The sequence below is a fragment of the Salvelinus fontinalis genome, chromosome 25 (genome assembly GCF_029448725.1).
Source record: "Salvelinus fontinalis isolate EN_2023a chromosome 25, ASM2944872v1, whole genome shotgun sequence".
Classification (NCBI taxonomy): Eukaryota; Metazoa; Chordata; class Actinopteri; order Salmoniformes; family Salmonidae; genus Salvelinus; species Salvelinus fontinalis.
This window is the reverse complement of record NC_074689.1, coordinates 29,782,571-29,794,770: the sequence shown is the minus strand read 5'-3', so window position 1 is coordinate 29,794,770 and position 12,200 is coordinate 29,782,571. Positions and strand designations below refer to the sequence as shown.

At 40.5% G+C, this 12,200-nt stretch overlaps 1 protein-coding gene across 2 annotated transcripts in view; it reads left to right on the top strand.

Annotated features, from left to right (window-relative positions):
• The first annotated feature begins 2,583 nt into the window (after positions 1-2,583).
• The window catches only part of LOC129823086 (5'-AMP-activated protein kinase subunit gamma-1-like), a 164,903-nt gene continuing 155,286 nt past the window's right edge, over positions 2,584-12,200 (top strand). Inside the window, exon 1 of one of the 2 annotated variants that reach the window (XM_055881817.1) lies at positions 2,584-3,047. In XM_055881817.1, coding sequence (XP_055737792.1) covers positions 2,964-3,047 — 84 coding nt within the window. In that variant the 5' untranslated portion in view covers positions 2,584-2,963. The remainder of the gene's footprint in view (positions 3,048-12,200) is intronic. The other variant, XM_055881819.1, reaches the window with a different exon arrangement.

The window sequence follows — 12,200 nt, the reverse complement described above, 5'->3', positions numbered from 1 at the left end:
AGCCATCCAAGAAGGCTCAAGGTCATTGGCCACAGATAAAAGGACATCAAATCACGTTATATCTACCGTAGCTTTGATTGAACTGATCATGTTAACATCATACTTTCACATTCTTAGCTAGCAGGCTAGACAAGCAGTCTTCGTCATCAATCACGTCGACAATCTACTGGCAAATCCTTGTCATATGAGGAGAAATTATAGGTAAAACATATCGGTGCTCATCGGCAATTGGACATAATTAAACAACCAGTTGGAAATCAGAAATTCAACAATGATTCAACAACAACTGCTATTCAGTGGAGTGGGTGTGTGGTCCAAGTCTGGGTTTAAGGGTCTATTTTCCAAGCTTAAAGGGATAAACATTCATGCTGTCAATCCAGCATGACTTCTACCACATTCAAAACAACTGGAAACTCGGAACTGGGAAATCTCAGACTTCAGTAACTAAAGACAACTGGGAACTCTGAAAAAACGAGCTCCGACTGGGAAATATGTATTTAGCGGTCATCCAACTCGGAATTCCAAATCAAGAACTCAGGCCTCTTTCTAAAGCTCCGACCTGAAGATCACTGACGTCATGATTCGATTTTGTTTTTTTCAGAGTTCCTAGTTGTCTTGAAAGCACCCCAAATCCAGAGAATGCCAGACTTTGATGCCAAAGTTGGATGACAAAATTTGCCCACGAAAGACCGCTGCGCCACCTTCCTGTTCAAGTGAGCACAGCACAACAAGGCGAGTCCAAAAATGTCTTGTATGCTGCTGCATAAAATATGTAATACGCCAGAGTAATATACCAGTATACTGTAACTAAGAAAGTAATACTACGTGTATGTTGTGTAGTAAGCTGTTGGTGGTACACATGTAGCCTATAGCCTGTTTTAGAGAAATCTCCTCATTGAATATTTTTAAGAGCTTTCATTGTCTTTATAGGGAAAAAATTTAAATTACGCATTGCCGCTTATCCGCTCGTCATCCCCTTATGCCATAGTTTGTACATCTCAATTGTCAGTAAAAACCACATTTGTTTAAGCAAGTCAGCTATATCAGCAAAAAAAAATTACGCCAATAAATTAGGCTGAATGAACTGTTTCGCAGCCAGACAAGGCTCTGCTGATAGCAAGCCAACGCCTCCTCTGGCCGCCTTTCCTTCCAGTTATCTGCTGCCATTGACTGGATCGAATTTTAAAAAATCACTGAAGTTGGAGACTTATATCTCCCTCACTAACTTTAAGCGTCAGCTGTCAGAGCAGCTTACCGATCACTACAGCTGTACACAGCCCATCTGTAAATAGCCCATCCAACCAACTACCTACCTCATCCCCATATTTGTTTTTGTTTTTCTGCTCTTTTGCACACCAGTATTTCTACTTGCACATCCTCATCTGCACATATATCACTCCAGTGTAAATTGATAAATTGTAATTACTTCACCACTATTGGCTTATTTATTGCCTTACCTCCTTACTGCATTTGCACACACAGTATACAGATTTTTCTATTGTGTTATTGACTGTACGTTTGTTTATCCCATGTGTAATTCGGTGTTGTTGTTTTTGTCGCACTGCTTTGCTTTATCTTGACCAGGTCGCAGTTGTAAATGAGAACTTCTCAACTGGCCTACCTGGTTAAATAAAGGTGAAATAAAAATAAAAAGGTGTAGCAGTGGTAAGGATTCACTCCATGGTGCTGAAAAGACAGATCTGCTGTTGGGACAGCTTTATGTAGGCCATAACAGTTTGTGGGCACCGTTTGACACCGTTAAAGTGCAATTAATGTATTGCTTAGTGTTGTGTAGTGGCTTTGCTGGCATACATCTAAACAATTTTTGGGGGAGTTTGCCCAACCAATATTTGCATGCTAAAATCGCCACTGACTATCAGTGAATTAAACAATGATTGGATCTCAAAAGTCTAAACTCTTATATTTATTTTTCTACTACATCATTCTGAAAAAAAGATACAAGTGAAATCAATTCCCGCTCTTTTCTATTCATTGATTGAGTTTGAGTTTTCAAACAGGCCTATCCAGCCAGACAATGTTCAGATGAGGAAGAGGTTAGGAGAGGAAGCCACTCTAATATTCGATTAAGGAACCCCCCCCCCCCCCCCCCCTCCCTCTCTGATTCAGAGGTGTTGGGTTAAATGCGGAAGACACATTTCAGTTGAAGGCATTCAGTTGTACAACTGACTAGGTACCCCTTTCTCTTACTATTGATGCTGCTGTCACAAAGTAAACACAGCCATGTGACCATTCGGAGCTGCTTGCAAAGTTTGACGCATCCTCTAGTCTTGTAAGTGTCCCACCACAAGCCCGAGCTGGTATTTACCAGTAGCCAGCCAACCTGCATGCATGTATACTTGCCTTCTCCATTGTGAAGTGTGAACCCATCAAATCCTCTCTGGAACGTACTGTATGTGCAGCGTGAATCCGCATTTGCATTATCATACGAGCTTCCCTGTGTTTCAATTTAGGAGTTACTGAAACATCTGCGCCTGAGATATGCCATCCAGAAGCGAAAGTTTGGTAATGCTCTATGCCGAATCGTATTCTGCGGGTTTTATTTTTTGTCAGATCATTTATCATATCTCAAGCCGATAAATTGCATCACCCCAGGAATTTTGGAGGGTCATGTCTTAGACGGGATACATATTTTGTCAAATTGACATCAAAAGTAGATTTTTAAACCCTTTTCTTAAAGAACCTTAACCTAATTGTCATAACCTGCTACGTTAATTATCCTAACCTGCAGCGTAAATTCTCCTAAACCTCTTCGAAAAGTCAAAAACCGTTTTGGGAGCACATGAATGCGGATCTAGGTAAACTAGTACTTACCATAAGGTAGAATGTTTTAGCAGTGGTTGTTTTGTTATCATTCACAACACTCGATCTAGCACGAGAGGAGAGAAAGTAACTTTTATTTTACGCTTTAGTGAGTCCAGTTGTTTAGATAATTCTAGAACAATATGGGAAGCACAGCAAATGACTCCAAGAAGAGAGACATGAAGATGACACCTAGAAAGAAGAGGACGCTTCGATTGAACATCCCTGTAAGTTTTTGTCCTCATAAATATTAATTGAGGCTCATATTTTTAGGGAAAAATTACTACCCTATTATATTTATGCTCGATCGCGCGTGCTCTGAAGTTGGGCACGTATAGATGTGGGCGGGGTTGTGGTGTGTTTCCTTCAATTACAGATACTGTTCTCTAGGATGTCTCGTTTGAATGTGTATAGAATATAATCTGCAGTGAACAATATCTGGTTTAGAATCTGTGGCATATACATTGCCTGGCATATAATCTGTGGCATATGTCATACAGAAAATGGATAGTGTTACAACACAGTTGTATCACCATATTTCTGGTTTAAAAGAAAAACATGTTTTATTGTTACATACACCAAGCCTGCTTTTTCATTGAGTTTCCCGGCTTCTTTATGTACAGTGTAGGTTACATCACATTAACCATATTTAATGAGTATATCCATGAAAATAAATGTACATTTTACAGCATGCACAAAGCCTTTGTTTATTTTCAGGATCATTATAATAACCCATGTATAGACATCATGACATAACTCGGTAGTATACTCATACATTTTGTTAAACCAGCTTATAGACATCATGACATAACTCGGTAGTATACTCATACATTTTGTTAAACCAGTTTATAAACATCATGACATAACTCTGTAGTATACTCATACATTTTGTTAAACCAGCTTATAAACATCATGACATAACTCGGTAGTATACTCATACATTTTGTTAAACCAGCTTATAAACATCATGACATAACTCTGTAGTATACTCATACATTTTGTTAAACCAGCTTATAAACATCATGACATAACTCTGTAGTATACTCATACATTTTGTTAAACCAGCTTATAAACATCATGACATAACTCTGTAGTATACTCATACATTTTGTTAAACCAGCTTATAAACATCATGACATAACTCTGTAGTATACTCATACATTTTGTTAAACCAGCTTATAAACATCATGACATAACTCTGTAGTATACTCATACATTTTGTTAAACCAGCTTTCTCTTCCCTTCGGCTGTATGTAAAGAGTGTAAAATCTGTATTCCATTTGAGGTCAGCAGTCATCATGAGTCATTCCATGTGAGTAGCTATCAGCGAAGACCAAAGGCACAGCACGTCAATCCTGTAATTATACCATTACTGCTGATGTGATGTGACAGGTGATTATGGTTAGTAGAGGAAACACTAGGGATCAAGTTTCATGATGTGAATACTAACAGACAATCGATATTATTACTCACATCTTTATGTATACACACACACGCACTTACTTACGCTAAGTCACTATCATCAGTAATATTGCTGTTATGCAAAATCTCAGCCCTTTAAAAGAGAGGTGACCTTCAAATCTGTGATACTGATGTTAAGGCAAATTCAAGTCATGGAACATTCTGTGACGCACCCAGGCCGTTCCTCATGGATCTCCAAACTCACCATGCATTATAAAGGAAGTGGTCACAGATAGCCGTTAACCAATGACTTGCTCGGCATCCATCTGCACTCCCTCAACAATATTTTATTATTGGAGCAAAAGAGCAGAAGGCCTGATTCCAATTTGACAAGGCTCTCTCCTCCCTCTGCCCTTGTGGCCTGTTTCTCTGTGATCTGAAATGATTGTCTCAGTAGAACTACAGTGTAATTCATGTACAGTAATGCTGTACCAAGCTCACCAGAGGGCTAGTTAGATGGAGTTATAATACAACCATCCCACTCTATTCCGGTCCACATGAGGAGGCAGTATAGGAGTAGGGAAGAGGGCTAGTTATGAATTAGGGAAGAGCGATTGGATTGGAATTCAGCCATGTGCTTCAGCTTTTCTTCTTCTTAGGTTGTTTCTGGACAGGGCCTATATGTGCTCCAGATCACCGACCTTTGGCCATACCCTTCAGACAAGCTTGATAAGGTCTACAGGTACTTGCCAGCAGCATACCACCCTGCATACCATTGCTGGCTTGCTTCTGAAGCTAAGCAGGGTTGGTCCTGGTCAGTCCCTGGATGGGAGACCAGATGCTGCTGGAAGTGGTGTTGGAGGGCCAGTAGGAGGCACCCTTTCCTCTGGTCTAAAAAAAAATATATATATCCCAATGCCCCAGGGCAGTGATTGGGGACACTGCCCTGTGTAGGGTGCCGTCTTTCGGATGGGACGTTAAACGGGTGTCCTGACTCTCTGAGGTCATTAAAGATCCCATGGCACTTATCGTAAGAGTAGGGGTGTTAACACCGGTGTCCTGGCTAAATTCCCAATCTGGCCCTCAAACCATCATGGTCACCTAATAATCCCCAGTTTACAATTGGCTCATTCATCCCCCTCCTCTCCCCTGTAACTATTCCCCAGGTCGTTGCTGCAAATGAGAACGTGTTCTCAGTCAACTTACCTGGTAAAATAACGGTAAAATAAAAATAAACTTGTGATTTCATTGGTCAGCAATTATTGGTGAAGAGACAATGGATGCTTCCACCATTTTAATCAATCATCTTCCTATGTGCCTCTATGCTGTTTTGATGACATGCCAAGATATATCTACGAAACCAAATGTCCTACATTCGTGGAAACAGTAAGAAGATCTGCCCCGTTCTCATGGACATGGGAAATGGTTTCCTATGTGTTTGTTGTTTACTAACAACAACAGACCATCATCCTCCATTTGAGCAGGTCTGCCTGCATATCCCCATATCCACACTTATATACTAGGTCTACTTATTATGTTGACCAAACAAATGCAGTAGCATTGATTTTTAAGAAGTTACACATTGATTTAGTGATTCACTATTACTTTAGGTTACCTGTCTCAAATTGACTCTAATGCCATTAAGGCTGCTTGACACAAAAGACAATGTCGCTCTTGGGTTTATGTCAATTGTACAGTGTAGGTGTAAAGAATTCCCTTCTGTCTCTATTGTGCATTTTCTGGGCAATCAGGCATTATACGTGACATCAGAACTGCTTAGTGGACAGTGGATCACCACACAGTGAAATCTATCTTACAATGGAACATGGTTTATTTTCTTTTTGTTTTCAGCTGCTGGTGATTTTAAGATAGGATCAGACAGGGAAAGGGTTATATTTCTTAATATAAACTAGCTGGTTCGAGCCCTGAATGCTGATTGGTTGACAGCCCTGGTATATTTAAGCAATAAGGCAGGAGGGGGTGTGGTATACGGCCAATATACCACAGCTAAAGGCTGTTCTTAGGCACGACGCAACGCCGAGTGCCTGGCTACAGCCCTTAGCCATGGTATATTGACCATGTATTGCTTATTGCTATTATTAACTGGTTACCAATGTAATTAGAGCAGTAAAACTACAATTTTTACGGTCTGAAAAACCACAGCTGTCAGCCAATCAGCATTCAGGGCTTGAACGACCCAGTTTATAACAGACCGTATACCATGGGTGTGACAAAACATGTATTTTATTGCTCTAATTACATTGTTAACAAGTTTATAATAGCAATAAGGTTTGTGGTATATGCCATTATACCACGACTAAGGCCTGTATCCAGACACTCCGCGTTGCATCATGCATAACAACAGCCCTTAGCTGTGGTATATTGGCCGTATACCACACCTCCCCAGGCCTTATTGCTTAATTAAATGTGTATTGATATGGCTTTGCACAATGCTGATGTATTTCTGGAGTGGAGTAGCCTAGTTGTTTGGAAGAAGCAAGGGTTATCTCCAATGTGTCTGGGTTGGTCAACTATCAATGTCTAGGCTACTATTGACAGACTGATAATGTAAGCCTTTTGATGTGCATTCCTTCTTTTGCTCCTTTTAACATGTTTTTAATATTCTATTGAAAGGAAAAATTTGTTCTAATAGAATGAACTCAAGTCTGCATGAATGTACACATTTGCGTCTCTTATGATACACTTCTCTCAGTCATGGCCATTTCCATGTAAATGGACCCATGAGCAACAACGTGAAGTTCATAGGAGCATGTCAAATTGGGTGTCAAATGAATGCTAAGAGTCTATATTTTCGAGAAATTAAGGCATATATACATTTCCCACTATTTTCCCTCATACAAATGTGAAATAAGCAAAGGCTTTGATTTCTGGTCAAACAGATGGAAGGGGGTCTTATAAAACAACTACCAGAGAGTCTTAAAATGTATTAGAAATACATGAAAACACAGCCATGTTCAAGTGAAGACCCCTGCCAACTATACTGAACAAAATATCAATGCAGCATGCAACAATTTCAACGATTTTACTGAGTTACAGTTCCTATAAAGAAATCAAGTAAACTGAAATAAATAAATTAGGCTCTACTCTATGGATTTCACATGACTGGGCAGGGGCGCAGCATGGTTAGGTCTGGGAGGGCATAGGCCTACCCACTTGGGAGCCAGGCCAACCCACTGGGGAGGGGCTTTATTACAGACAGAAATACTCCTCAGCACCCCCCATCTCAGACGATCCCACAGGTGAAGAAGACGGATTTGGAGGTCCTTGGCTGGCGGGGTTACACGTGGTCTGCGGTTGTGAGGCCGGTTGGATGTACTGCCAAATTCTGTAAAACAACGTTGGAGGCAGCTTATGGTAGAGAAATTAACATTTAATCCTCTGGCAACAGCTCTGGTGGACATTCCTGCAGTCAGCATGCCAATTGCATGCTCCCTCAAAACTTGGCATTGTGTTGGTGGCAAAACTGCACATTTTAGAGTGGCCTTTTATTGTCCACAGCACAAGGTGCACCTGTGTAATGATCACGCTGTTTAATCAGCTTCTTGATATTCCACACCTGTCAGGTGGATGGATTATCTTGGCAAAGGAGAAATGCTCATTAACAGGGATGTAAACACATTTGTGTCACGAACGTCGTAGAGAGGAGACCAAGGCGCAGCGTGATTAATATACATCTTCCTTTTAATAAATAAGAAGACTGAACAAACTACACAAAACGACCGTGACAGCTAACTGCCACGAGTGCAGACATGCAACATCACGTAGACAATAACCCACAAACCAAACTGGAAAATGGCAACCTAAATAGGATCCCCAATCAGAGACAACGATAAACAGCTGCCTCTGATTGGGAACCAATCCAGGCCACCATAGACCTACATAAGCCTAGACTACACACACACACCTAGACATACAAAAACCATAGACAATACAAAACAATCATATCCACCCTCGTCACACCCTGACCTGCCCAAAATAATACAGAAAACATAGAATACTAAGGTCAGGGCGTGACAATTTGTGCACAAAAATTGAGAGAAACAAGCTTTTTGTGCTTATGGAACATTTCTGGGATCTTTTATTTCAGCTCATGAAACATGGGACCATTACTTTACATGATGCGTTTATATTTTTGCTTTGTATATAATATCTGTGGACTATTTGCTACATTGTGAAGTATGATTGACTAATGGTTTTAAACTACTTTTGAATAATTTGAGGCGAGGTTAGTTCACTTCAAACTGTTCGGAGGTTAAACAATTGGGAATTCATTAATGGCCGTTACCCACAATAAACAAAGGTGGCTGTTTGAACTTGAAGAGCTTGACGGACAAAATGCATTGCCCAGAGCCATCTGTTTCTTCTTACCAATATCTTCCAAATTGGCAAGTGAGTTGGGATTGAAAGAAAGAGCCTCTTTCTCCGAGAATGACTCATCTAGACTGGCAAATGAAAGGGTTTGTTAAAAAAAAACAGAGGAACTCAAAAGTATAGAACCAGGGCATAATTGAAAGCCAATGATGGAATGGAGTTGCAACGGTTTATTTTTCCCCCATTTTGTATATGAAGACATTTTCCTTCAATAACTACAGCTCATGGACATAAAAGGGGCCGCGAGTTTTTCATTTGACGATCCCAAATCACTCAACTGGTTTGATCTTATCCACCAAAACTTTATGGAAGCATCCATAAAGTCTTCAAAAACCCTACATAGTTGCTTCACAAATAATTCATAAATACAGTCATACTTTGTGAAGGGTGATTTAAAAGGTTCTTATTTGGCAAATGTGGCATAATCCTTTTTCCAACCTTAGCATGATATTTGTTTATGAATGATTTCTGAAGCATATTATGGAGGCCCCTTAAAGGCTTTACAGAGGCGTCATTAAAAAATCCTTAAAAAGTTATGTTTCATTTGAAGTGGGACCATTTATTTTAGCTGTCATCCCCAGGGTTTGTTCGACCCACTTATGTCGCTCCAATGAGCTGTATCTTTGCCCCTCACTATCTCTCACTATGGTTACTGACTGATGACTCTCTTCTTGACGTTTGACCCAACTAGGTCACCAGAGACATCCTTGCCATCCAGGCGGCTGGGTTTACAGGTGTTGGCCCAAGTACTGATATAGGACCAGCTTATCTGTAACCTAGTTCTCCCTGTAAACATAAGCAGGTAATATGTAAAAATGACCTTGGATCTGCTCTTAGTGGGCAACTTGTCGAATACTGACTCAGCTTTTTGTACAGTGAACCCCTGCTTGGAGATGGCAAGCTTTTTACTTTCACTGGCAACAAATCCGGACATCCAACCGAAGGAAAAGGAGTTCAAAGCATGGGAGTATGATGCAGGTATGATGCATTTCATTGCCTTGCACTTTATAGCATTTTGGTGCTAATGTGGTTGGAATTCTCCACCATCCACCTGTCACAATCAAATGCCAGCCCATCCATGAGCTTTGATAGGACAAAAATGCCCAACCTGGAGTCTGTGCTGTCATGAGACCAAACCAAATGTAAAAAGGCAGTCCATTACTGATCCAGAACTTTTCAAAAAGTATTATTTTGGAGCGGTTTGATGCCCTAGAGCACCCTTGGTCAGCCATTTATCCATTAGCTCAGTCATCCCACTACACTCAAAAAGAGAGGAGAGACTGAATAGGACAGAGGAACAAGGATTGATGTAGGGGAAGGAGGATGAGGAGGACTAAATCTTGCTTTATTTAGACAGCCGCCCACAGCGACGCCCCACTGATCTCCATTTTCTCTCTCTAAATCAATTTCAATTTAAGGGGCTTTATTGGCATGGGAAACATGTGTTTACATTGCCAAAGCAAGTGAAATACAGTTGAAGTCGGAAGTTTACATACACCTTAGCCAAATACATTTAAACTCAGTTTTTCCATAATTCCTGACATTTAATCCTGGAAAAAATTCCCTGTCTTAGGTCAGTTAGGATCACCACTTTATTTTAAGAATGTGAAATGTCAGAATAATAGTAGAGATAATGATTTATTTCAGCTTTTATTTCTTTCATCACATTCCCAGTGGGTCAGAAGTTTACATACACTCAATTAGTATTTGGTAGCATTGCCTTTAAATTGTTTCACTTGGGTCAAACGTTTCGGGGAGCCTTTCACAAGCTTCCCACAATAAGTTGGGTGAATTTTGGCCCATTCCTCCTGACAGAGCTGGTGTAACTGAGTCAGGTTTGTAGGCCTCCTTGCTTGCACACGCTTTTTCAGTTCTGCCCACACATTTTCTATAGGATTGATGTCAGAGCTTTGTGATGGCCACTCCAATACCTTGACTTTGTTGTCCTTAAGCCATTTTGCCACAACTTTGGAAGTATGCTTGGGGTCATTGTTCATTTGGAAGACCCATTTGCGACCAAGCTTTAACTTCCTGACTGATGTCTTGAGATGTTGCTTCAATATATCCACATAATTGTCCTACCTCATGATGCCATCTATTTTGTGAAGTGCACCAGTCCCTCTTGCAGCAAAGCACCCCCACAACCTGATGCTGCCATCCCCGTGTTTTACGGTTGGGATGGTTGTTCTTGTAACGGTCCTGACCTGTTTTATGTTGTTTTTTATGTGTTTATGGTCAGGGCATGTGTTTTGGGTGGGCAGTCTATGTTATCTGTTTCTATGTTGGTTTTGGGTTGCCTGGTATGGCTCTTAATTAGAGGCAGATGGTTTGCGTTTTCCTCTAATTAAGAGTCATATTTAGGTAGGGCGTTCTCACTGTTTGTTTGTGGGTGATTGTCTTCCGTGTCTGTGTCGTGTCGATACCATACGGGACTGTTTGGCTGTTCGTTCATTTTGATGTCGTCTGTTTCCTGTCCGTGAGTTTATGTTTAGTTATGTAAGTTTATGTTCAGGTTTCGTCGACGTCGTTTTCTTGTTTTGTAAATTTGAAAGTGTTTTGTGTTTCGTGTTGCCATCGTCGTGTAAATAAAAGGATGGCTTATTTCCCTGAAGCTGCATTTTGGTCTGATGATCCTTCTCTCCTCTCCTCGTCCGAGGATGAGGAGAGCGACAGCCATTACAGTTCTTCGACTTGCAAGCCTCCCCCTTTTTCCTCCAAACATAACGATGGTCATAATGGCCAAACAGTTTTATTTTTGTTTCATCAGACCAGAGGACACTTCTACAAAAAGTATGATCTTTGTCCCCATGTGCAGTTGCAAACCATAGTCTGGCTTTTTTATGGTGGTTTTGGAGCAGTGGCATCTTCCTTGCTGAGCGGCCTTTCAGGTTATGTCGATATAGGACTCGTTTTACTGTGGATATAGATACTTTTGTACCTGCTTCCCCCAGCATCTTCACAAGGTCCTTTTGCTGTTGTTCTGGGATTTATGTCCTTCTGATTAAATTAATTAGGCTCTCTTGTTCAGATATTGTAAGTGGACTGGAGGCAGGGCATGAAAGGGATAACGAATCCAATTGTATGTGTCATCCGTTTTCGGCAAAGTAATTGCGCACCCAACTCAGTCAGGTGCTTCGCTATATCACATTTGACATTGTCCATAAGCTTGAGTTCATTTGCACATAAAAAATCATACAATGATGGAAAGACCTGTGTGTTGTCCTTGTTAATGCAGCCAGAGAAGAGCTCTAACTTCTTAATCATAGCCTCAATGTTGTCCCGCACATTGAATATAAACGCATCAAAAAAATAAATGTTCTTTTTTTAGGACCCTGTCTTTCAAAGATAATTCGTAAAAATCTAAATAACTTCACAGATCTTCATTGTAAAGGGTTTAAACACTGTTTCCAATGCTTTTTCAATGAACCATAAACAACTAATGAACATTCACCTGTGGAACGGTCGTTAAGACACTAACAGCTTACAGACGGTAGGCAATTAAGGTCACAGTTATGAAAACTTAGGACATTAAAGAGGCATTTCTACTGACTCTGAAAAACACCAAAAGAAAGATGCCCATGGTCCCT